This window comes from Salvelinus sp. IW2-2015, linkage group LG18 (genome assembly GCF_002910315.2).
Source record: "Salvelinus sp. IW2-2015 linkage group LG18, ASM291031v2, whole genome shotgun sequence".
Lineage (NCBI taxonomy): Eukaryota > Metazoa > Chordata > Actinopteri > Salmoniformes > Salmonidae > Salvelinus > Salvelinus sp. IW2-2015.
Genome location: NC_036858.1, coordinates 50,768,074 through 50,791,247, shown reverse-complemented (window position 1 = coordinate 50,791,247; position 23,174 = coordinate 50,768,074). Strand labels below are relative to the sequence as shown.

The 23,174-nt window shown below is 43.0% G+C and overlaps 1 protein-coding gene across 1 annotated transcript in view; it reads right to left on the bottom strand.

Annotated features, from left to right (window-relative positions):
- Window positions 1–19,258: 19,258 nt before the first annotated feature.
- The window catches only part of loxl4 (lysyl oxidase-like 4), a 64,227-nt gene continuing 60,311 nt past the window's right edge, over window positions 19,259–23,174 (bottom strand). Inside the window, 2 exon segments of the mRNA XM_024008701.2 lie at window positions 19,259–20,979; window positions 21,120–21,231. Of these exon segments, the coding sequence (XP_023864469.1) occupies window positions 20,909–20,979; window positions 21,120–21,231 (183 nt within the window). The 3' untranslated portion in view covers window positions 19,259–20,908.

Genomic DNA, 23,174 nt, shown 5'->3' with positions numbered 1-23,174 from the left:
TATATTTTTACTGCACTGTGGGAGGAGAACTTGCAGGTAAATATTTCACTGCACATTTACACCTGCCGTAAAGGAGAGAGAACTAGAGAGAGAACAGTAGAGAGAGAACATGAAAAAGAAAGGTGATTTTGGGCCTTTAAAACTAGAGTTACTCCCCAAAAGAATGAGATTGTAACCGTCACATCAAGCTGAGACACTGGAAGGTACAGTGCTATACAACTATTGTGCTGCATCATGTTTCTTATATCAATGAGGAAGCTAGGAGGACACGGTGGAGAGAACTAGCTACTACACATGGATACAGAATGAACCCACCGTGAGCCGTGACAACAGAAACTGTTTGCTTGTCCCAGCTTCGGATGACTACAATACAATCATCACTCTCTGTGTTATTTCAGAAAGATACTGCATAGCTGTTCACACCAGTGCTTCACACGTTTCACAGTTATTTGTATGTAAGACTACCCTCAATGTACATTCTCTTTGAATGTGTCCCAAAGGGCATCCTATGTCCTATATAGTGCACTACCCTATGGGACCTGGTCAAAAGTAACGCACTACAGTATATAGGGAATAGGGTGCCATGTGGGGCGCATCCTTCCTCATTATTAGGCAGGAGACCCTTGACCTTATCTTGGACAAGACCTGTTAAAGACAGGCAGCCTCTCCTTATCTCCATGCCCTTGCAGTGAGAGCCTGATTACGTCCCAAACTGCACCCTATTCCCTATATAGTACATTACTTTTGACTAGGGCCCATAGGGCTATGGTCAATAGTAGTGCTCTATGTAGGGAATAGGGTGTCATTTGGGATGCAGACCCTATTGATATGCCATTTCGGCTATATCTTCATGCCAAGATGCTTCCAATTATGCGCGTCATTGGAGTGAGGCGGGCCAACGAGCGTTTCTGTTAAAAACCGTCCCGTAGTTCTAATTCGATCCCGCTGCTTTTCTGCTTTTACCTAAAGGGATGAAGAGAGTGTGAGAGAGAGGGGGGAGAGGGATGGGGGGAGCGGGATAGTCTTCTAAAACCCTTCCCTAGGTCACACAGAGACTAGGGTCTCGTTTCAATCAATTGTGTACTCTTTTGGCATAGAGGAACTATGTCACTGCCTATGTCGACGGGGCGGGACGGGGGGGATCCCGGGACTCTCCCAACAAATCACGAGGCAGACACGACAAAAAGACGCAATTGAAAACCAAAGTGTGCAGGAAAAACCTTTTCAGTGGTTTCAGTTAAAGTAGTTGATGCATACTAGCCACTTGTGAAATGCACTCATCTTCATCTTGCTAGCTACTATTTTGCATTTTATTCAAACGGATAAACTAGTGATGTAGGCAGTGGTGGAAGGAGGAGGGAGATGGAGATGGGAGGAGAGAGAGAGACAAAGGGAGGAAGGAGGAGGGAGATGGAGATGGGAGGAGAGAGAATATGATCATGCTGGTTTCAGATACAGGGATGGTATGGCTTCCACACATGAGGGGGCCGAGAATTCGGATTAGTAGAAAGGACAAAACCCCTCAGTGTCTGGTTTCTTGGCCAGTACACCCAACATGGCGTAACAATGCAAATTGTTATAATAAACATAAATTATTGTGAACCCGAAGGCATTTTTCCACATTGTGTGGACAATAAAGTTTTTCTAATTCTAACTCTAAATTTATCAGCCATTCAAATGTGTACACCAAATATGGCCGCAAGTCTTGGTTCAAGAATTCAGAATTTATATCATTATTCTAGCCGCCAGTGTAACAACCATGGAACATTGCTTTGATTAATTCTAACTCTTTGGTTCTGCTCTTCACCACTTTACTTATTATCAACACTCTGTACTGTGTTTCCAGTGGGACCCGGTGGCTCATGTTAGCTCCCAGAGCTATTGCCTAGGCTTTAGCTCATGCAGTGGGCTAACTCTTAACTCAGCCTTGACGTATCATTATGTATTGCAGTGTGTAGACTACTCTTTCCAGTGCCCCAGAGAGCACAGTTTAAACCATTTCGCAGAATGGACCCACGAGGGTCACTGATATGTGACATGTTATCTCTATAGGGTGTCTAGACAGATACACTTGTCACAGAATGCTGAACAGTAAGAGTGAACCAGCCCCTTTACCCTCATAGAGCAAGCCAAAGTGACAATGGCAAGACACAAAGGACAACAGTCTAAATAAAGACACTGTGACTCAGCTACTGTAACTGGCTGTAAGTGGTGACATGGGGAACGAGGAAAATAATGGGGGATGGGAGACAGAAGGGAGAGAGAGAGAAAGAGAGAGAGAGAGAGAGAGAGAGTGGGGGGAGAAAGAGATAGAGAGAGGAAGAGAGAGAGAAAGAGAGAGAGAGATACCTCTATATAAGCCTCTAGGTCTCAGGAATGTCTTCAGTATGACGAGGAATGTGGCCAGGCGTGAGTGCGTGATGTAGCTATCGGTCATAACTCTCCTTCTCAATGTCTGTGTCTGTGTCAGGACCTTCAACTCTCTCTGTCCTAGACTGACCCAACCTCATCTGTCTCTCTCTCTGTCCCTCGCCTGTCCTCTCTCTCATCACTCCATCTTCAGGCCTCTTTTCCTTTCTTCTGTGGATGAAGTGGTAGCCTTAGTACAATTACGGATAACTTCTTGTAGTGAAATTAAATTCTACCTTTAGCCCTCAAATATCCCTCAAATGTTAAGAATGTATTTTTCTTTCTTCCTTCTTTAATCTCTCCTAGTCGACCATTGAGCGCTCAACGTAGTTTCATAACCTACCAGTAGAGGGCGGCACTACTCTAGTAATGTTCTGTAGCGAGGCGCTGTGATTTTTTACATTTGTTTTATTTTCTAGTGTATACAGCAGAAAGTATGTGATATTCAGAAGATAGAATGCAATATAGGACTGCCATCATCCTGCCAGTATAGAACTGTGGTCATTGAAGAACGTTACACTATAACCTAGTCTAAAAGCATCTTGACAATTCTTCTTCATGATTTGATGGTGAAGGCTAGGTGAAAACAATATGGGGATTGGGAATTGGAGAAATAAGAAATTTGAAAAATTGTTTTTGCCTGTCAAGTTTTTATTAATCAAGTGCAGGTGGAGAAGAGATAAAGCAGGAGGAAAAAGGAAAAGAAACCGCGTTAGACACTGAGATCTTTCATTTCTCTCTCCCTCACCCTCGTTTAATTTAATCTTAATCTCACTCTGCCTCCTTTCTCTCTCTCTCTTCTCCCTCTGCAACCCTCTCTCCTTGCTCCAGCCTATAATCAGGCTGGTTAGTGGTAGCCATTTGGAGTGGTATATAGAGAGGTATATATAGCAATAATTGTCAGGGAGTTGGGCTGAGACTGGCCATAGCATGTGTACTCTCACAGAGCTCACACACATGCATGCGGCGAGCATTCACGAACACAGATGTGTTATTGTCACATACATCACATAGGTGCAGTGAAATGTGTCGTTTTACAGGGTCAGTCATGGTAGTACGGTGCCCCTGTAGCAAACCACGGTTAAGTGCCTTGCTCAAGGGCACACCGACAACACACAGACAGACACACACACATACACTAATGCATACACACACACAAATATTAAACATACTCTTCTGTCACACAAACTCTCTGGAGTCTAATCTACTGTACACTCCCACATGGTTATAAGAAAAATGTAAAATTAAGAATGATTTAATAACCCTATGTTTACTCAGATGAAAATTGAATATGTCCGGTCAAATGTGTTATCCTCTCAAAATGATGGGAGAATTATGCAAATAGGGTTTTTATTGAATTGAGTCCCTAGTCATTAGCATATAGGAGCCATTCTAGATGATGAGTATGTTATGTGTGTCGCAATCAGGATGTCTGTCTCTCTGTTTCTATTCAATATACTGACTGCACAAAACATTAAGAACAGCTTCCTAATATTCAGTTACACCAGCCTTAATTCATCGGGGCATGAACTTTACAAGGTGTCGAAAGCGTTCCACAGGGATGCTGGCCCATGTTGCCTCCAATGCTTCCCACAGTTGTTTCAAGTTGGTTGGATGTCCTTTGGGTGGGGGACCATTCTTGATACACACGGGAAACTGTTGAGCGTGAAAAACCCAGCAGCGTTGCATTTCTTGACACACAAACCGGTGCACCTGGCACCTTCTACCATACCCCGTTCAAAGGCACTTAAATCTTTTGTCTTGCCCATTCACCCTCTGAAGGGCAGGCATACACGATCCATGTCTAAATTGTCTCAAGGCTTCAAAATCATTCTTTAACCTGTCTCCTCCCCTTCATCTACACTGATTGAAGTGGATTTAACAGATGACATCAATAAGGGATTGTACGTTTCACCTGCATTCACCTGGTCAGTCTATGTCATGGAAAGAGTTCCTAATGTTTTGTACACTCACCGTATACACAAATAACAACTTTAGAGAGGATAGGGATGAGGATTCAAACACACACACATATGCAGATACCAAAGCATGCACACAAGCATGCACGCACGCACACACACACACTTGCACACAAGCATGACCTCTCATACATTTGTGCACTCGTGCACCCACACACATGTATCATCCATCTTCCACGTGTCACTCCTGACTTTATATGAGAGAAGCCTGCGCCATATCATTAGCTGTGTGTTTAAACCAGTAATGTCCGGCTCAGTGGTTTGAGCTGTATAATGCTTTACATGCTGTGACAGTCAGAATGGTCTGGATGTCCTTCAGAGGGACAGGGGGTTGGCCAGGCAACAGCAGGCCATACAATATACAGATGTAGGATCTTCATTTGACCAGTTTCTCAGGACAGGAAAATTATCCTGCAGCAACAGGAAATGTGAATTCTTGAGTGGATTAAAATGAATGGACATTCTTGTGGTTGATACATTTCAGGTTAGTGCAAATCAAGTCTGACATTTTAGTGGAATTTACTAACTTTAGAAGTCTATTAAAACCTCAAATACAATACCAGTTTGCATTCCCTTCTGCGCAGGGTGATTAACTTAAGATTCTACAACTCTAGGCCTAACCTGGGTGCTGGGAAGACAACCCACAGCACAACACCTCCCTAGTTGGTATTTTACTAGGATCCCCATTAGCTGTTGATAAAGCAGCAGCTACTCTTCCTGGGGTCCACTCAAAACATGAAGCCAGGTTTTCTGTTCATTTGAGCAATATGAGATGGAAGGGAGTTCCATGCAAAAACGTCTCTGTATAATACTGTACACTTTCTTGAATTTGTTCTGGATTTGGAGACTGTGAAAAGACCCCTGGTGGCATGTCTGGTGGGATAAGTGTGTGTGTCAGAGCTGTGTGTAAGTTGACTTATCAACACATTGATGTTTCTTAGAAAAAGAAGAAGTGATGCAGTCAGTCTCTCCTCAACTCTTAGCCAAGAGAGACTGGAATGTATAGTCTTTATATTATCCCTCTGATTACAATGAAGAGCAAGACGTGCCACTCTGTTCTGGGCCAGCTGCATCTTAACTAGGTCCTTCTTTGCAGCACTTGACCAGATGACTGGACAATAATCAAGATAAGACAAAACTAGAGCCTGCAGGACTTGCTTTTTGGAGTGTGCTGTCAACAAAGCAGGGCATCTCTTTATTATGGACAGACCACTCCCCATCATTACAACCATTGAATCTATATGTTTTGACCATGATAGTTTACAATCTAAGGTAACACCAAGTAATTTAGCCTCATCAACAGCCAAACCATTCATTACCAGATTCAGCTGAGGTCTAGAGTTTAGGGAATGATTTGTACCAAATAAAATGTTCTTAGTTTTAGAGATGTTCAGGACCAGTTTTACTGGCCACCCATTCCAAAACTGATTGCAACTCCTTGTTAAGGCTTTCAGTGATTTCATTAGTTGTGGTTGCTGACACGTATATGGTTGAATAATCAGCATACAGTGACACACAGGCTTTATTTAATGCTAGTGGCAGGTCATTCACAAAATAAAAATACGGCCTAGAGAGCTGCCTTGCGGTACACCACACTCTACATGTATAACATTAGAGAAGCTTCCATTAAAGAAAATCCTCTGAGTTCTATTAGATAGATAGCTCTGAATCCACAATATGGCAGAGGTTGAAAAGCCATAAAACATAATTTTTCTCCACAACAGGTTATTGTCAATAATATTGAAGGCTGCACTGAAAGTCTAACAGTACAGCTCCCACAATGGTATTATCAATTTCTTTCTACCAATCATCAGTACATGTTGAGTGTCCTTCTTTATAAGTATGATGAGCGTCTGTTGTCAATTTGTTTACAGAGAAAAAGCATTGTATTTGGTCAAACACCATTTTTTCCAACTAAGAGCTGGCAGCAAGCTGATACGACTCTTGGGTAGCTTCCCTCCAGGCCTGAGGACAAACACCTTCCTCTACATTCAGATTAAAGATGTGACAGATAGGAGTGGCCATAGAGTCAGATACCATCCTCAGTAGCTTTCCGTCTAAGTTGTCAATGCCAGGAGATTTGTCATTATTGATCGATAACAATGTTTCGACCTCTCCCACACTAACTTTACAAAATTCAAACTTGCAGTTCTTTTCTTTCATTATTTATATTTGTTGCATGAATACGATGTCACAGTGTTTGTTGTTGGCATTTTTGCCCTAAGTTTGACCACTTTGCCAATGAAGTAATTATTAAAATGATTGGCAACACCAAATGGTTTTGTGATGAATATGCCATCTGATTCGATGAATGATGAAGTTGAATTTTGTCTTTCTGCCCATAGTTAAATTTTAAGCACTCCATCATTTTCCATCATTCTTTATATCATTCATCTTGGCTTCATGATATGGTTTCTTCTTCTTTTGTTGAGTTTAGTCACATCATTTCTCAATTTGCAGTAAGTCAGCCAGTCAGATGTACAGTCAGACTTATTAGCCTCTCCTTTTGCCCCATCTCTTTCAACCATACAGTTTTTCAATTCCTCATCAATCCATGGAGCCTTAACAGTTCTAACAGTCAGTTTCTTAACAGGTGCATGTTTATCAATAATTGGAAGAAGCCTTTTCATAAATTCATCAAGTTTAGTGTCTGGATGTTCCTTATTAATGTAATGTTGAGAGTCGGGAAGCAAGTTCAGGGAGTGCATAGTTTAATAAACAAATGAAAAAATCAAGAAACACGAACAACGCACAGACAGGAAACTGAAACAATGATGCCTGGGGAAGGAACCAAAGGGAGTGATCTATAGGGCAGGTAATCAACGAGGTGATGGAGTCCAGGTGAATCTGACGCGCAGGTGCGCGTAACAATGGTGACAGGTGTGTGCCATAACGAGCAGCCTGGTGACCTAGAGGCCGGAGAGGGAGCACACGTGACAGTACCCCCTCCCCGACACACGGCTCCAGCAGCAGTACGCCGACCAAAATGACGATCCCGGGGATCAGGAGCGGACACCTCTGCTGAGGCACGGGAAACCTGTCAGTCCGGCTGAGACGCGAGAACATGGCGACCTAGGGCGCCGGAGAGAGAGCATATGTGACGGTACCCCCTCCCCAGCACATTTGGCTCCAGCCGCAGGACGCCAACCAAAGGGACGATCCCGGGGATCCGGAGCGGACCGGTCGCTTCCGCTGAGGCGCAGAAACCTGACAAACCGGCTGAGGTGTGAGAGCCTGATGAGCCAGCTGAGACCTCCCCGGTTGCCTCGGTCGAGGCACAGGGAACCTGTTCACCAGCTGAGGCATGGGAGCCTATCAATCCCGCTGAGATATGGAAACCCCTCGAGCCAGCTGAGGCATGGGAGCCTATCGATCCCGCTGAGATATGGAAACCCCTCGAGCCAGCTGAGGCAGGGGAACCCGACAAACCGGCTGAGGCCTACAAGGTAGCTCCGGTTCGGACACCCGGACTCGACATCACTTCCAACACAAAACAAATAAAAACACCACCTGATGCTTCCCTTTGGTGAGGTGTCATTCTGTAACGTGTGCGCTGGGAGTGCATAATTTAGGAAGTTCAGGGAGTGCATAATTTAATAAACAAATGAACAAAACAAGAAACACGAACAACGCACAGACAGGAAACTGAAACAGAAACAATGCCACCTGGGGAAGGAATCAAAGGGAGTGACATATATAGGGCAGGTAATCAAGGAGGTGACGGAGTCCAGGTGAGTCTGATGATGCGCAGGTGCATGTAACAATGGTGACAGGTTTGAGCCATAACGAGCAGCCTGGTGACCTTGAGGCCGGAGAGGGAGCACACGTGACAATTAATCACATCAGATCAACACATATTTTTTACATTATCCACATAAAGAGTCACAACAAAATATTTTGTACGATCTTATACACTATTATACACAGCTTTTGGAACTTTGGTTCTCCTAGATATAGCCACTATATTTCCATCGCTGCATCCAATAGGATACAGATTTAGAACATGTTCTACAGTGTTAGTAAAAATGTGAACAATACATGTGGATGATCTTGTTCCTGTAGTGTTTGTAAACACCCTGGTGGGTCGTTTAATAACCTGAACCAGATTACAGGCACTGGTTACAGTGAGAAACTTCTTCTTGAGCAGACAGCTTGATGAAAACTAGTCAATATTCAGGTCCCCGAGAAAGTAGACCTTCCGTTTACATCACATACACTACCAAGCATTTCACAAACATTATTTAGATACTGACTGTTAGCACTTTGTGGCCTAAAACACCCCAGTTGTTGTAACAACTGCCTGTAAAACAATTTTTGTTTGTTTAAAAGATCCTTCACCTTTGATAGAGCGACACCACTATCCTCAATGGTACTCCCACCGGCTTTGGTCTTTGTCATGGCAATGTAGGCTACGCTGTTACTCCTCGCAGTCCGCGGTCCCTGCGTTCAAACACTCAAGGAAACCCTGCTAGGTTGGTAGGCAGCTAGGCTAGCTGCTACGCCAAGCAACTCCTCAGCACCTTGGCCGGCAGGATCCCTGGACAGATAGCAACGGTCCCAGTAACAGATGCCAACCGCGTCACAGGATCCAAACTCAAAAGGTAGCTAGCTAGTAACCAAACATTTTCAATAAAACACTTTTTCCAGACTTTCAAAACTTTCAAAAACAATAAATTGAGCTCTCCCTCGTTCCGCGTTCAACAGGCCTGCCGACCTGGCAGTGGGGACCATAGACATGTAGGCCTATGATGTTTCTACCAGTCACAGTTCCTGTAAACGCAAGGTAGAAGTCACCCTTAACCACAGATCTAGGATCAGATTATCATAGCGCCTAGGCCATTCAGGAAGAAGACACCCATCCATTGTATATGACAGATTTCTATCCATTCCAGTTCTATGAAGATGATAGTGTGAATGACAGTTCTATCCACACTAGCTCTATGTCAGTGAAAGGGTGAATGACAGTTATACTGTATCAATATGGTTCTATGTAGGTGACATAGAACTATCAGTCCAGTTCTATGTAGGGTGAATGACAGTTCTATCCATTCCAGCTCTATGTCAATGAAAAGATGAATGTCTATAGATATCAGTGACAGGGTGTGGGTCGTATACAGAGACAGGTCTGTCATTGAGAGGTGAACACAGTCCCCATTGTAGCCAGCCCTGAGATCCCCTGAGGGGGCAGGCTGGCTGGGTCTGGTACTACCGCTGGTTCTCATAACAACAACACGTGTTGCTAACAGAAAGCAGACTAGTTCAGTCAGGATAAAACAAGAACAGGGCGGCTGGCGGGGTGTTTATCAACTCACCTCCCTCTCTCTTTAAGCTCCCACTCTCTCTGTCTCCCTCTCTCCATCGCTCTCTGGCGCTCGCTCTCTCATGTTCCGATCTCTCACGATAAGCAGGCATCTTTGAAATGTGTGTCTTTGAAACGGTCCCGTGTGGCTCAGTTGGTAGAGCATGGCGCTTGCAACGCCAGGGTTGTGGGTTCATTCCCCATGGGGGGACCAGGATGAATATGTATGAACTTTCCAATTTGTAAGTCGCTCTGGATAAGAGCGTCTGCTAAATGACTTAAATGTAAATGTAAATGAGTGTGTGTCTGTGTGTGTGTGTGTGTGTGTTCGTGTTCGTGCATGCATGTATGTAAGGTATGTACACTATCCCAGGTGCGTCTCTTTCAAGTCTTTTGTCCATCCTAAGCATCTGTTTTAAGTCTGTATTGAGTTTGGTGTGTGTGTGCGTGCGCGTGCGCGTGCGTGTGCGTGTGCGCGTGCGCGTGTGTATGTATGTGAAAGAAACCAGCCAGGAAATGTTTTGTGTGTGTCAGGTGTTTGGTTTGGTTATCAAATCAAACTTTCATTTTTAATAAAACATTTTGTAACATTTGGGTGCTTTCAACCCACCACTCCCATACCACAGTTTGAAATTCTTGAATTCAACCATTAGTTTCAAAAGGGCCGTGTGTACTTTAGTTACAGAAATATTTTGGGGTTTTCTCACTTCCCCACAGGAATGATCTGTGCTGAGTATTTGCATATGATTTCGGATCCAAGACGGAGTAGCAGTGGGTTGTCTGTTTTGATTGTCTTGTCCCTTCCCTTGTATATATCGTTTTTCTTTGTATATATTTTCATTATTTTTAATCTCATTTTCCATCTACGGACTGAACATACTCTCCTGCAACCCGCCTCACACAACGTGGTATGGATATTTTTACACTTTTGAACCGGAACCCCCTTCAGAAGCTAGCCAGCTAACTAGCTACTAGCTAGTAGTCAGTTAGCCACTGCTAGCGTTCATCACCGTTAACTCGGACTGGCAGCCTCAGCCCAGGCAACTCCTGCCAGTCTGCACAGTGCGATATATACCCAGAGCATATCGGACTGCTTTTCTCTACCACATCTCCGGATTCCTACAGCAAGCTCTGAACCTTCACTCCGGATCATCTCAGCTAGCTAGCTGCTATCCGAGTGGCTACTCCTGTCTAACATCTCTGTCCTGAAGCAAGCACCAGTTAGCCTGGAGCTAGCCTTGAGCTAATCCCTTCTCCCGGCTAGCCGAAGAAATCCATCAGATAATTCCTGGGCTTCAATACCTCTTCTGCCAATTGGCCTGGACCCTTTGCTGCTGACACGGAGCCCCGCCAATCCATCACGACTGGTCTTCCGACATAACCGTCCGAGGAGGTTTCAACAGGCTCTCCCATTGCGACATCCCCCTGAGGCCCATCTGCTAGCCTGCTGCTAGCCCCGACCTACTAGCTGTCTGAATCGCCGTCCCTCCAGCTCGCCTAACTACTCACTGGCACCTATGATCACTCGGCTACACATGCCTCTCCCTAATGTCAATATGCCTTGTCTATTGCTGTTTTGGTTAGTAATTTTTGTCTTATTTCACTGTAGAGCCTCCAGCCCTGCTCAATATGGCTTAGCTATCCCTTATGTTCCATCCCCCACACATGTGGTGACCGCACCTGGCTTAAATGGTGCCTTTAGAGACAAAACCTCTCTCATCGTCACTCAAGTAACAACTAGGCTTACCTCCACTGTACTCACATCTGACCATACCCCTGTCTGTACATTATGCCTTGAATCTTTTCTTCCGCGCCCAGAAATCTGCTCCTTTTACTCTCTGTTCCGAATGCACTAGAAGACCAGTTATTTTAGCCTTTAGCCGTACACTTACCCTACACCTCCTTTGTTCCTCTGGTGATGTAGAGGTTAACCCAGGCCTTGCAGCCCCCAGCATCACTCCCATTCCCCAGGCGCTCTCATTTGTTGACTTCTGTAACCGTAAAAGCCTTGGTTTCATGCATGTTAACATCAGAAGCCTCCTCCCTAAGTTTGTTTTATTCACTGCTTTAGCACACTCCACCAACCCTGATGTCCTAGCTGTGTCTGAATCCTGGCTTAAGGTCAGGAGGCCACCAAAAATTCAGAAATGTCCATCCCCCAACTACAACATTTTCCGCCAAGATAGAACTGCCAAAAGGAGTGGAGTTGCAATCTACTGCAGAGATAGCCTGCAGACTTGTGTCATGCTATCCAGGTCTGTACCCAAACAGTTCGAGCTTCTACTTTTAAAAATCCACCTTTCCAGAAATGTCCCTCACTGTTGCCTCTTGTCATAGACCCCCCTCAGCCCCCAGCTGTGCCCTATGTGAATTAATTGCCCCCCCATTTGTCTTCAGAGTTTATACTGTTATGTGACCTTAACTGGAATATGCTTAGCACCCCGGTCGTCCTACAATCTAAGCTAGATGCCTTCAATCTCACACAAATTATCAAGCAACCTACCAGGTACAACCCTAAATCCGTAAACATGGGCACCCTCATAGATATCATCCTGACCAACCTGCCCACTAAATACACCTTTGCTGTCTTCAACCAGGATCTCAGCGATCACTGCCTTGTTGCCTGCGTTCTTAATGGGTCCGCGGTCAAACGACCACCCCTCATCACTGTCAAACACTCCCTAAGACACTTCAGCAAGCAGGCCTTTCTAATCGACCTGGCCCAGACACTTCAGCAAAGCACCCCCACAACATGATGCTGCCACCCCCGTGCTTCACGGTTGGGATGGTGTTCTTCGGCTTGCAAGCCTCCCCCTTTTTCCTCCAAACATAACAATGGTCATTGTGGCCAAACAGTTCTATTTTGGAAGGATATTGGAAGGATATTGACCTCATCCTGTCAGTAGAGGATGCCTGGTGGCTCTTCAAAAGTGCTTTCCTCTCCATCTTAAATAAGCATGCACCATTCAAAAAACTGTAGAACTAACAACGGATATAGCTCTTGGTTCACCCCAGACTTGACTGCCCTTGACCAGCACAAAAACATCCTGTGGCATTCTACATTAGCATCGAATAACCCCGCGATATGCAACTTATCAGGGAAGTCAAGAACCAATACACTCAGTCAGTTAGGAGAGCTAAGGCTAGCTTATTCAAACTGAAATTTGTACCTTCAATAAGCATTTTTCCACGGCTGGCCATGTTTTCCACCTGGCTACCCCTATACCGGCCAACATCTCAGCACCCCCTACAGCAACTTGCCCAAACCCTGAAAGAACTGCAACATCTGGATTCCTACAAATCAGCTGGGCTAGACAATCTAGACCCTCTATTTCTAAAATTATCAGCCGAAATTGTTGCAGCCCCATTACTAGCCTATTCAACCTCTCTTTAGTATTGTCTGAGATCCCCAAAGATTGGAATGCTGCCGTGGTCATCCCCCTCTTCAAAGGTGGAGACACTTTAGACCCAAACTGTTATAGACCTATAGTTGAAGTCGGAAGTTTACATACACCTTAGCCAAATACATTTTTCACAATGACTGACATTTATCCCTAGTAAAAATGTCCTGTCTTGGGTCAGTTAGGATCACCACTTTATTATAAGAATGTGAAATGTCAGAATAATAGTAGAGCGAATGATTTATTTTAGTTTTTATTTCTTTCATCACGTTCCCAGTGAGTTAGAAGTTTACATACACAGGTTTACATACACATACACATTAGTATTTGGTAGCATTGCCTTTAAATTGTTTAACTTGGGTCAAATGTTTCGGATAGCCTTCCACAAGCTTCCCACAATAATTTTGGTGAATTTTGGCCCATTCCTCCTGACAGAGCTGGTGTAACTGAGTCAGGTTTGTAGGCCTCCTTGATCGCACACGCTTTCTCAGTTCTGTCCACAAATATTTTTTTTGAGGTCAGGGCTTTGTGATGGCCACTCCAATACCTTGACTTTGTTGTCCTTAAGCCATTTTACCACAACTTTGGAAGTATGCTTGGGGTCATTGTCCATTTGGAAGACCCATTTGTGACCAAGCTTTAACTTCCTGACTGATGTCTTGAGATGTTGCTTCAATATATCCACATAATGTTTCTCCTTCATGATGCCATCTAATTTGTGAAGTGCACCAGTCCCTCCAAACATAACAATGGTCATTATGGCCAAACAGTTCTATTTTTGTTTCATCAGACCAGAGGACATTTCTCCAAAAATAACAATCTTTGTCCCCATGTGCAGTTGCAAACCGTAGTCTGGCTTTTTTAAATGGCAATTTTGGAGCAGTGGCTTCTTCCTTGCTGAGYGTCTGTTCAGGTTATGTCGATATAGGACTCATTTTACTGTGTGTATAGATACTTCTGTACATGTTTCCTCCAGCATCTTCACAAGGTCCTTGTTGTTCTGGAATTGATTTGCACTTTTCGCACCAAAGTACGTTCATCTCTAGGAGACAGAACGTGTCTCCTTCCTGAGCGTTATGACAGCTGCGTGGTCCAATGGTGTTTATACATGCGTACAATTGTTTGTACAGATACACATGTTACCTTCCGGCATTTGGAAATTGTTCCCAAGGATGAACCAGACTTGTGGAGGTCTACAATTTTTTTCTGAGGTCTTGCCTGATTTCTCCGATGTCAAGCAAAGAGGCCTGAGTATGTCAGTAGGCCTTAAAATACATCCAGAGGTACACCTCCAATTGACTCAAATGATGTCAATTAGCCTATCAGAAGCTTCTAAAGCCATGACATCATTTTCTGGAATTCTTCCAACTTCAACTGTATATCAATCCTGCCCTGCCTTTCTAAAATCTTTGAAAGCAAGTTAATAAACAGATCACCGACCATTTCGAATCCCACCGTACCTTCTCCACTATGCAATCTGGTTTCCGACCTGGTCATGGGTGCACCTCAGCCATGCTCAAGGTCCTAAACAATATCATAACCGCCATCGATAAAAGAAAGTACTGTGCAGCCGTCTTCATCGACCTGGCCAAGGCTTTCGACTCTGTCAATCACAACATTCTTATCGGCAGACTTAATAGGCTTGGCTTCTCAAATGACTGCCTCGCCTGGTTTACCAACTACTTCTCAGATAGAGTTCAGTGTGTCAAATCGGAGGGCCTGCAGTCTCTATGGGGGTGCCACAGGGTTCAATTCTCAGGCCGACTCTTTTCTCTGTATATATCAATGATGTTGCTCTTGCTGCTGGTGATTCTCTGATCCACCTCTACGCAGAAATGCTAGTAAAACTAAATGCATGCTCTTCAACCGATTGCTGCCAGCACCCTCTCGCCCGACTAGCATCACTACTCTGGACGGTTCTGACTTAGTGGACAACTTTGTGGACAACTACAAATACCTAGGTGTCTGGTTAGACTGTAAACTCTCCTTCCAGACTCACATTAAGCTTATCCAATCCAAAATTAAATCTAGAATCGGCTTCCTATTTCGCAACAAAGCCTCCTTCACTCATGCCGCCAAACATACCCTTGTAAAACTGCCTATCCAACCGATCCTTGACTTCGGCGATGTAATTTACAAAATAGCCCCCAACACTCTACTCAGTAAACTGGATGTAGTCTATCACAGTGCCATCCGTTTTATCACGAAAGCACCATATACTACCCACCACTGCAACCTGTATGCTCTCGTTGGCTGGCCCTCACTACATATCCGTCGCCAAACCCACTGGCTCTAGATAATCTATAGTCTTTGCTAGGTAAGGCCCCGCCTTATCTCAGCTCACTGGTCACCATAGCAGCACCCACCTGTAGGACGCGCTCCCGCAAGTATATTGCGCTGGTCATCCCCAAAGCCAACACTTCCTTTGGCTGCCTTTCTTTCCAGTTCTCTGCTGCCAATGACTGGAACGAATTGCAAAAATCTCTGAAGCTGGAGTCTTATCTCCCTCTCTAACTTTAAGTATCAGCTGTCTGAACAGCTTACCGATCACTGTACCTGTGCACAGCCAATCTGTAAATAGCACATCCGACTACCTCGTCCCCATATTATTACTTACCCTCTTGCTCTTTTGCTGCTGTCCTAGCTCGTTAAATAAAGGTGAAATAAAAACATTTATAAATAAATTTCAGTAACAGAAAAGCTAACATTAAAACTAGTTTTTTTCTACAACTTCTACTTTTCAGCAGACTCTTGAAATAGTTTTTACCATTACTCAAACACTTATAAAAGTATAAACGGTACTCGTTATAATTTTGTTACGGAGCGTGTAGGACAGGGATAGGCAGCTCCAGTCATGAAGGGTTGTAGTGTGTGCAGGTTTTTGTTTCAGCCCAGCTCTGACATACCTGATTCCACTAATGGTGGCCTTAATTGGCTATTCGAATAATTTTTTGAGCTGGGATGGGACAGATGCCGGCACTCACTGTGGCCAATTCTCCAAAATAAAAAGTACTTTAACAGCATTGTGGCAAATGCTGTTAAAGTTCAATGCTCTTGAGTTTTTCTCAATCATGTGATCTGAAGAGGGAAAAAGAGCCCCGAGTTTTTCCAAGTCATGTCACAGGGTCAGGAAATAGTCCTGACCTGAGAATACAGTCAAGAGAAGTAATATGAGGAGAAAGAAACAGATAGGGGAGACAACTTGTATCATGATGGTTTTTATTGATTCACAGTAATGAATGTAGTGATATTTGTGCTGTAACTCATCTATGCAGCCAAGCCATCCAGCCAGTACTTAACCACAGCTATCCCAACTATTCCATCGGCAAAATGTCACAAAGTCCAATTCTGGTTTTCCATACACCAATTATGCATATCAACATCATCAAATTCTCAAAATAAATAACTTTAGCAAAGGGATTAACATGAAACAAATCTTAAATGTGAAACCATTTGACATAAGAATTGATCATTTATTTAATGAAAGAATACTTTGGTCACACATTAATCAAAGATTTGGTTTTGGGAGTTTTTTGAGTCTCTGAGAGCACAAGCTTTCTATATGAATATTAAATAAGCACCCTAGCTCACACATTCAGCTTACACTGCATACCGTTTCAAACATTATCGCATATGACAACCGGTTGGCAAACTGGCCATGTAGCATTATAGATATCCCAATGCTAGATATTCTAACAGCATGGATATGCGTACATACAGTAAAATATATGATGTAGATGTAGTGAATGTGATGGATACGAATCAAAAACAGTATTATTAAAGTTATGGGTCATAATACACAAATTAAATAACAACACATAGAATAGACTATGTTATTATGTCAATAGCAACTGTACACAAGCACAATACAATTAAAAAACACAAATATTAAGCTATAAAATGTTTTTTGACATGATTAAATACCCCTGTAGAGACACCTCTAAGCTGTATTTACTATGATTTAATCTACAGCTGTTATTGATTAAAAAAGTGGTGTGTGTGTGTGTGTGTGTGTGTGTGTGTGTGTGTGTGTGTGTGTGTGTGTGTGTGTGTGTGTGTGTGTGTGTGTGTGTGTGTGTGTGTGTGTGTGTGTGTGTGTGTGTGTGTGTGTGTGTGTGTGTGTGTGTGTGTGTAAGAGAGATGTGGTTAACTTAACAATGTTTCATAATAACATGTAGGTGTTTTGTGATATAAAAGTTGATGAAGACAAGACGACAATAACTAAAGCCCATGAAATGTTAATTGAGTGGACAGGAACCCAAAGGGATCTGCAAAAGATATTCATAAAAAAACTCTTAAAAGTCTAAGCTGTTGGGTGGGATGGTTCTGATTTAATCTACAGCTTTTATTGATTAAAAAGTGTGTGTGTGTGTGTGTGTGTGTGGTGTGTGTGTGTGTGTGTGTGTGTGTGTGTGTGTGTGTGTGTGTGTGTGTGTGTGTGTGTGTGTGTGTGTTGTGTGTGTGTGTTTGTTGTGTTGTGTGTGTGTGTGTGTGTGTGTGTGTGAAGAAATGTGGGGTTAACTTAACACTGTTTCATAATAACATGTAGGTGTTTTGTGATATAAAAGTTGATGAAGACAAGAATGCAATAACTAAAGCCCATGAAATGTGAATTGAGTGGGCACGGAACCCAAAGGGATCTGCTAAAGATATTCATAAAAATCTTTTAAAAGTCTAAGTTGTTGGGGGGGTGGTTCTAAGCTGACATATGGAATTGTTTTAAGAAGGTCATACCATGGATCAGTTAGCTATTTGATTTAGAATTTTAGGACCCATTTAGGTATCAAAAATATTGAATTTTACTACCATAGCCCATAGAAACGCATTGACTAACACATTCAAAAATGGCAAGAAACAGTCAATCAATAAATCATAAGGAAAAGGAGATATGAAACCTCAGGAAATATTTGTATTTATTTGACACATATTTAACACCTTATTTTTGTTGGTTTTAAACTACCTCCATACTTCCATTAATTTGTATGGGTTGCCTTTAGATAAGTCCTGTGACTCTTGTGGGGATCGTAGAACAAAACAGAGAACACAATCATCTTTGTGAGTCTCCACTTTCTATAGAGTTTTTTAGGCCAAACCGTTCGGATGCTACAGAGGTTTTCGTGAGAAGACAGATTTTCGGGATGTCTCGTGGTCTGACAAACAGCACTGTAGCTCTGTCACTTTCCACCGCAGATGCGGAACGTGCAACATATGCGGATTGAGATGCAGCCCATGCAAAAAAACTGATAAATCTAGCTTAAACTGACAGATTTTTATATAGATTGGTGCGTCAATAGACTCTAGGGGGTTTTAAGGAACTCTAGTGTTTACAGCCGACCACGCCACATTATAGTGTCCTGTCAATCTTTTAAGAGCACAGGGGAAGGTCTGCATACAAGCTTTGCGCCAGATTTGTTTCCATTTTAGCCAACTCATGCAAAAGATAAAAGATAAGGATAAAACACAAACAGATCGATCTACCAGTCAGCTATGGCATACATGCCACAAACATGGATGACTCAAAATGGAGACATTGCATAGAAAATCGAATATTCCACCGATACTGATTCAACTGGGAAATGGACAGATACAGTATATTTGAAACACTACAGGGATCAACTTCTAATCTGCTTTTAGCATCTGCTTTTAGCATCTGCTTTTAGCTTTTAGCAGTTCCCAACAGCAGCACCAGCAGCAGCTGTTGACTGTTTGAATCCAGCAGTTTATTTTGCTCTCAGACAAACATGTTGTTCTCTTTAGGAGCTCAGTATGTCAGTTATGCGGTCTCTGTAGTGGCCATGGTGGATTTTCACTGGTAGTAAAATCTGTTGTGTTGCCCACGTCAAGGCTTCTCCTCTTTCCTTTTCTTTCTTTCTCTTTGACCTCTCTCTGTTAGTGGAGGCTGCTGAGGGGAGAACAGCTCACAATAATGGCCGGAACGGAGCAAATGGAATGGCATCAAACACCTGGAAACCATGTGTTTGATGTATTTTATACACCACAGATTCCGCTCCAGTCATTACCACGAGCCCGTTCTCCCCAATTAAGGTGCCACCAACCTCCTGTGCTTTCTGCCCATTCAAAGGCAGTGTTCTCTATCTCTATCAGTCTGTTTCTCTCTGGTCCTCTCTGTCAAACTTTTTCTGTTACCTCTCTACCCCCACCCTCCCTCTTCCCCTTCCCTTCCCCCTCTCTCCCTCTCTTGTCTGTCTATCCTACCCAGGCCTATAGCTGGTGACAGCAGAGTTCACAGTTGCAGTGTTTCTCTGTGTACGCCCCATGCTTACCCTAACTCTAACCCAAATACAGCTAATTAAATGCTTTTTATACACTGCCTACCTGGCTGCCGCAGAACTGTGGGTTTACCACCGAACCTGCTTTCACTCACACTGGGAAGGCCAGGAAAAGGAAAAGGAGAAGTGCACTGGGATGGATGGCACAAAGCTATCTCTCAGTTTGACATTTGGTGAAAGGAATACGAAAAGTTAAGATGACACAACTCTAAGAAAATATTTTCTACCTGGAACCCAATTTTTTTTTTTCTGGAACCAAAAAGAGTTCTATCTAGAACCAAAAACAATTCTCCGAGCTACAGGGATAGTCAAAGAACCATCGGTTCTAGGTAGACCCTTTTTTCTAGTGTATAGCCTAGATAGTGACTTATTGGGTGAAAATGTGTTTGTTTTATATGTTTAATCAATATAAAAAAGTATGCAAGCGTTAGCCTTAAATAAATTAACCTGCAGCATTACATATTATGAAAAGATTTGCACCAAAAGCATTGCAATTCAGTTAACACAGTAAAGAATAAAGTAAACTGCATCAAGTTACATTTTCTTGGCTGGTATCAAGATAAAATTACAAAAGCCAACTTGAAGGCCTTCATATAATAGTAAATTTAAAAACAGAAGAGAGAAATGTTAACTAACTCAACTGTATTTAGTTTTGTGTATCAGTTCTACTGTAGTGACAGTATATTGAGAAAAAAAATGGTTAACACATCAGGATATGACTACCTGCACAATAATAAAACAGCTAATTAAATTGTAAAAACTAAGATAAACGTTCATACACAACTATGTATTCAAACCTGGGCCTTGAGGTCCACTGTAGAGCTACGGACCTCAAAGTCTACAGGAAGGTTGTGATTTGGTCAAACAGTACCAATATTGTGATAATATAGATGTAGGAGACATTTGTCCAGACAGACCAACAGTCAAACAGATAACGCAGAACTCTTTTCAGTCATTCTTTCCCCTTTCCTGGGACGCGGGCATTACCGGACCAAGCATATGTTGGGGTTTTAGGCTGGGTTTCTGTACAGCACTTTGAGATATCAGCTGATGTAATAAGGGCTATATAAATAAATTTGATATGTTAGTCATTTTAAATCATTGACAGACAATAATAATGTAATCTTAATCAGAATTAATTCATACAAACTTTGAGTAGATAAATTACTAGTAATCCACATTCATAAACTAACAAATGACCTAACAGTTGATTGTATCCATACCATTTTAATTATCCATTGTTAACTGAACTAAGTTGGTTGCCTTGGTAACACCTGTCCTGCTCTCAGTTGCTATTGACTGTTGGGTGTGGTAAGGGTGATGGTCTTCTCCTGGTTGTGGTGTATTTTGGGTAGTGTAGTCAACAGCAGGTCAGGGCGGTGGACAGGTGTAATTCCGTGAGTCCTCTAGTGTTGTGGGGCAGGAGTCCCTGGACCCACCAGACCCCAGGCCACCCTGAGAAGTCTGTTCCCAGCTCTGAGCCCTCTTCGCTGGGCACCAGACTGGGCCAACGCTGGGCCCTGAATGGGCCTAGACAAAGTTATTGGAGATCTGCCGTTGGTGCTCGAACAGGTCCTCAATCTCTGCACTGTACGCATCACCTGGTAGAAGAAACAACATACAGTTAGAGAGCGAACGAGAAAGAGAGAGAGATTGAGGAGAGAGACAGAGAGAGAGAAAGACAGGGATAGAAAACAAGAGTGTGAATGTGTGTTAACAAGAGTGAAATAACTTCCCATACCTGCGTGACATCCATACATGTATGCTCTGTGTCCGTCGTATTTGCATCGACATCTCATCACGTTGTTCTGGAAGTCCGACTCCGCCATGTCTAACGAAGGGTTAACTTCCACCTGCAATATGACAAAGACAGCTTTATTAGAAAACAGAGGGAGGAGTTTATCATTTTGTCAGAGGGTGGACTTTAGCTTTCCTATTTAACAACATTTTCAGTGATCTATGTGTGGTTTCACCAATGATTGATCAAAACGTATTGCTGATTGCCCTTAATTGAGTGCATGCACTTGCTGTGACTTGGAGATCAGCTGTGCTTAATTGTATGAAGTTTTTTAACCACCCTCCTCCTGTGATTGTGGCTTCCCCTAAACTACTGTAGTTCACGCCCTCTGCCTCCTTTATAACCTGCGGTGCACTTGGAGTACAAGATGCAAGCTGTCAGTGCAAACTACAAAGGTCTAAGCTGCAGGGCTCTGGTTGGAGCTAGCTCCTAGTGGCGTCCGTCCTAACATAGTCTGCCCTGCGTTCAAGGTTGTCGCTTATCGTTTGTTTTTTGACGTTCTCAATCCAAGTGCCACTCCCCGTGCTCCCATATGCTTGCGGTGATGGTATCTACACCAGGTAGATTTGTTATGATGATGAAATTATTTACAATGTAATTGATTTGCTCTTAAAGTGTCAGTAGCGCGATTGTAGTCCTAGGTATTCTAATTGTTTTGAGTGGTGTGCAAGCCACCATCCAGGTATGTATTGATTGCTATCTATATTGGTAAACAGAAAGAAATTGCCAGTTGGTTTGTAATCTTGTAACTGAAGAATATTGTAATAAAAATATATATTATTGATCAAGTGTTGCCTGGTCCATTGTATTGCTCATGACCCAGCTCAATAGGTGGCCTGTCACAAACCTGTGTGTCTTCATAAGGTTGATGTGTCCCCCTCTCATTTAACAGAAACTGCCATTTAAGGTAACCATAGTTGGCAGGTGTTACAATTTCATTCTTACCCCTCAAGTCTCCCCGCCGTACCAGACCCGTGGCGTGGAAGAGAGCGGAGTAATAGCCTGCGTCCCAAATAGCACCGTATTCCCTATGTAGTGCAGTACTTTTGACCAGGGCCCATAGGGCTCTGGTCAAAAGTAGTGCACGATATGGCAACTAGGGTATCATTTGGGACACACCCATAGAGTAATAATATGTGCAGAGTGCGCTAGCATCCACCGGACTGAAAGAGACATCTGAAATAAAGATTAGTTGGATGTAAAATTGTTAGATGGTCTCTGTCATTAAAAGTCAGTCATGGTTGGTATTGTTTTTTATAGTCAGTCTTATTCGTTTCCATAAAAAAGTGGGATGGCTTTTCCATATTTCAATAGGAGAAATAAATACAGTACTTTTCTCTCCATATAGAGGTACGGATGGATGAGATCCCCATTTGCTCTTTGAGTAACAATCAATTTATAGAGTTGTAAAGATGTATAATGTCAAGAACACCTTTTGAGTTGAGGACTTAAGCTGAATTAAAGGAGTCATTTAGTTGGAGGTTAAAAAGGTACAGTAGTTACAGAGTGCATTACCATGACTGTATACGTTTCTGTAATAGGTGCTATTCTGAGCTTTACCATGTTCTAATAGGCTGTTATTCACCAGTCTAACAGTCTACTTTCACAGCTGCTGACATAGCCATTCTCTTCTGTAAGCCCACACACACCGCGCGCACACACACACATGCGTGCGAATGCAGGAAAACACAGGCAGGCTAAAACACACATACACACAGTGATAATACTGAGGGCCCATTTTCCCTTATAGCCACTATGTAAACCTACTACACCCACTTTAAATACAGGCTGCAGCCAGTTACACAGGAAAGCAACTCTAAACTGCACCAACAAAAAAACACCAGAACAACTTTTTCAAGTTTGTGAATACACAAAGCCTAGCCTCTGTTGAAATTAGTGTTGGACTTTCATCTGTAGCCGGTTGGCTTGGGCCATCGGAATGTGTAACAGAGTGAGAAAAGGCCTGTAAGAACAGCAAAGGAGTTTTATGGGGGGAAA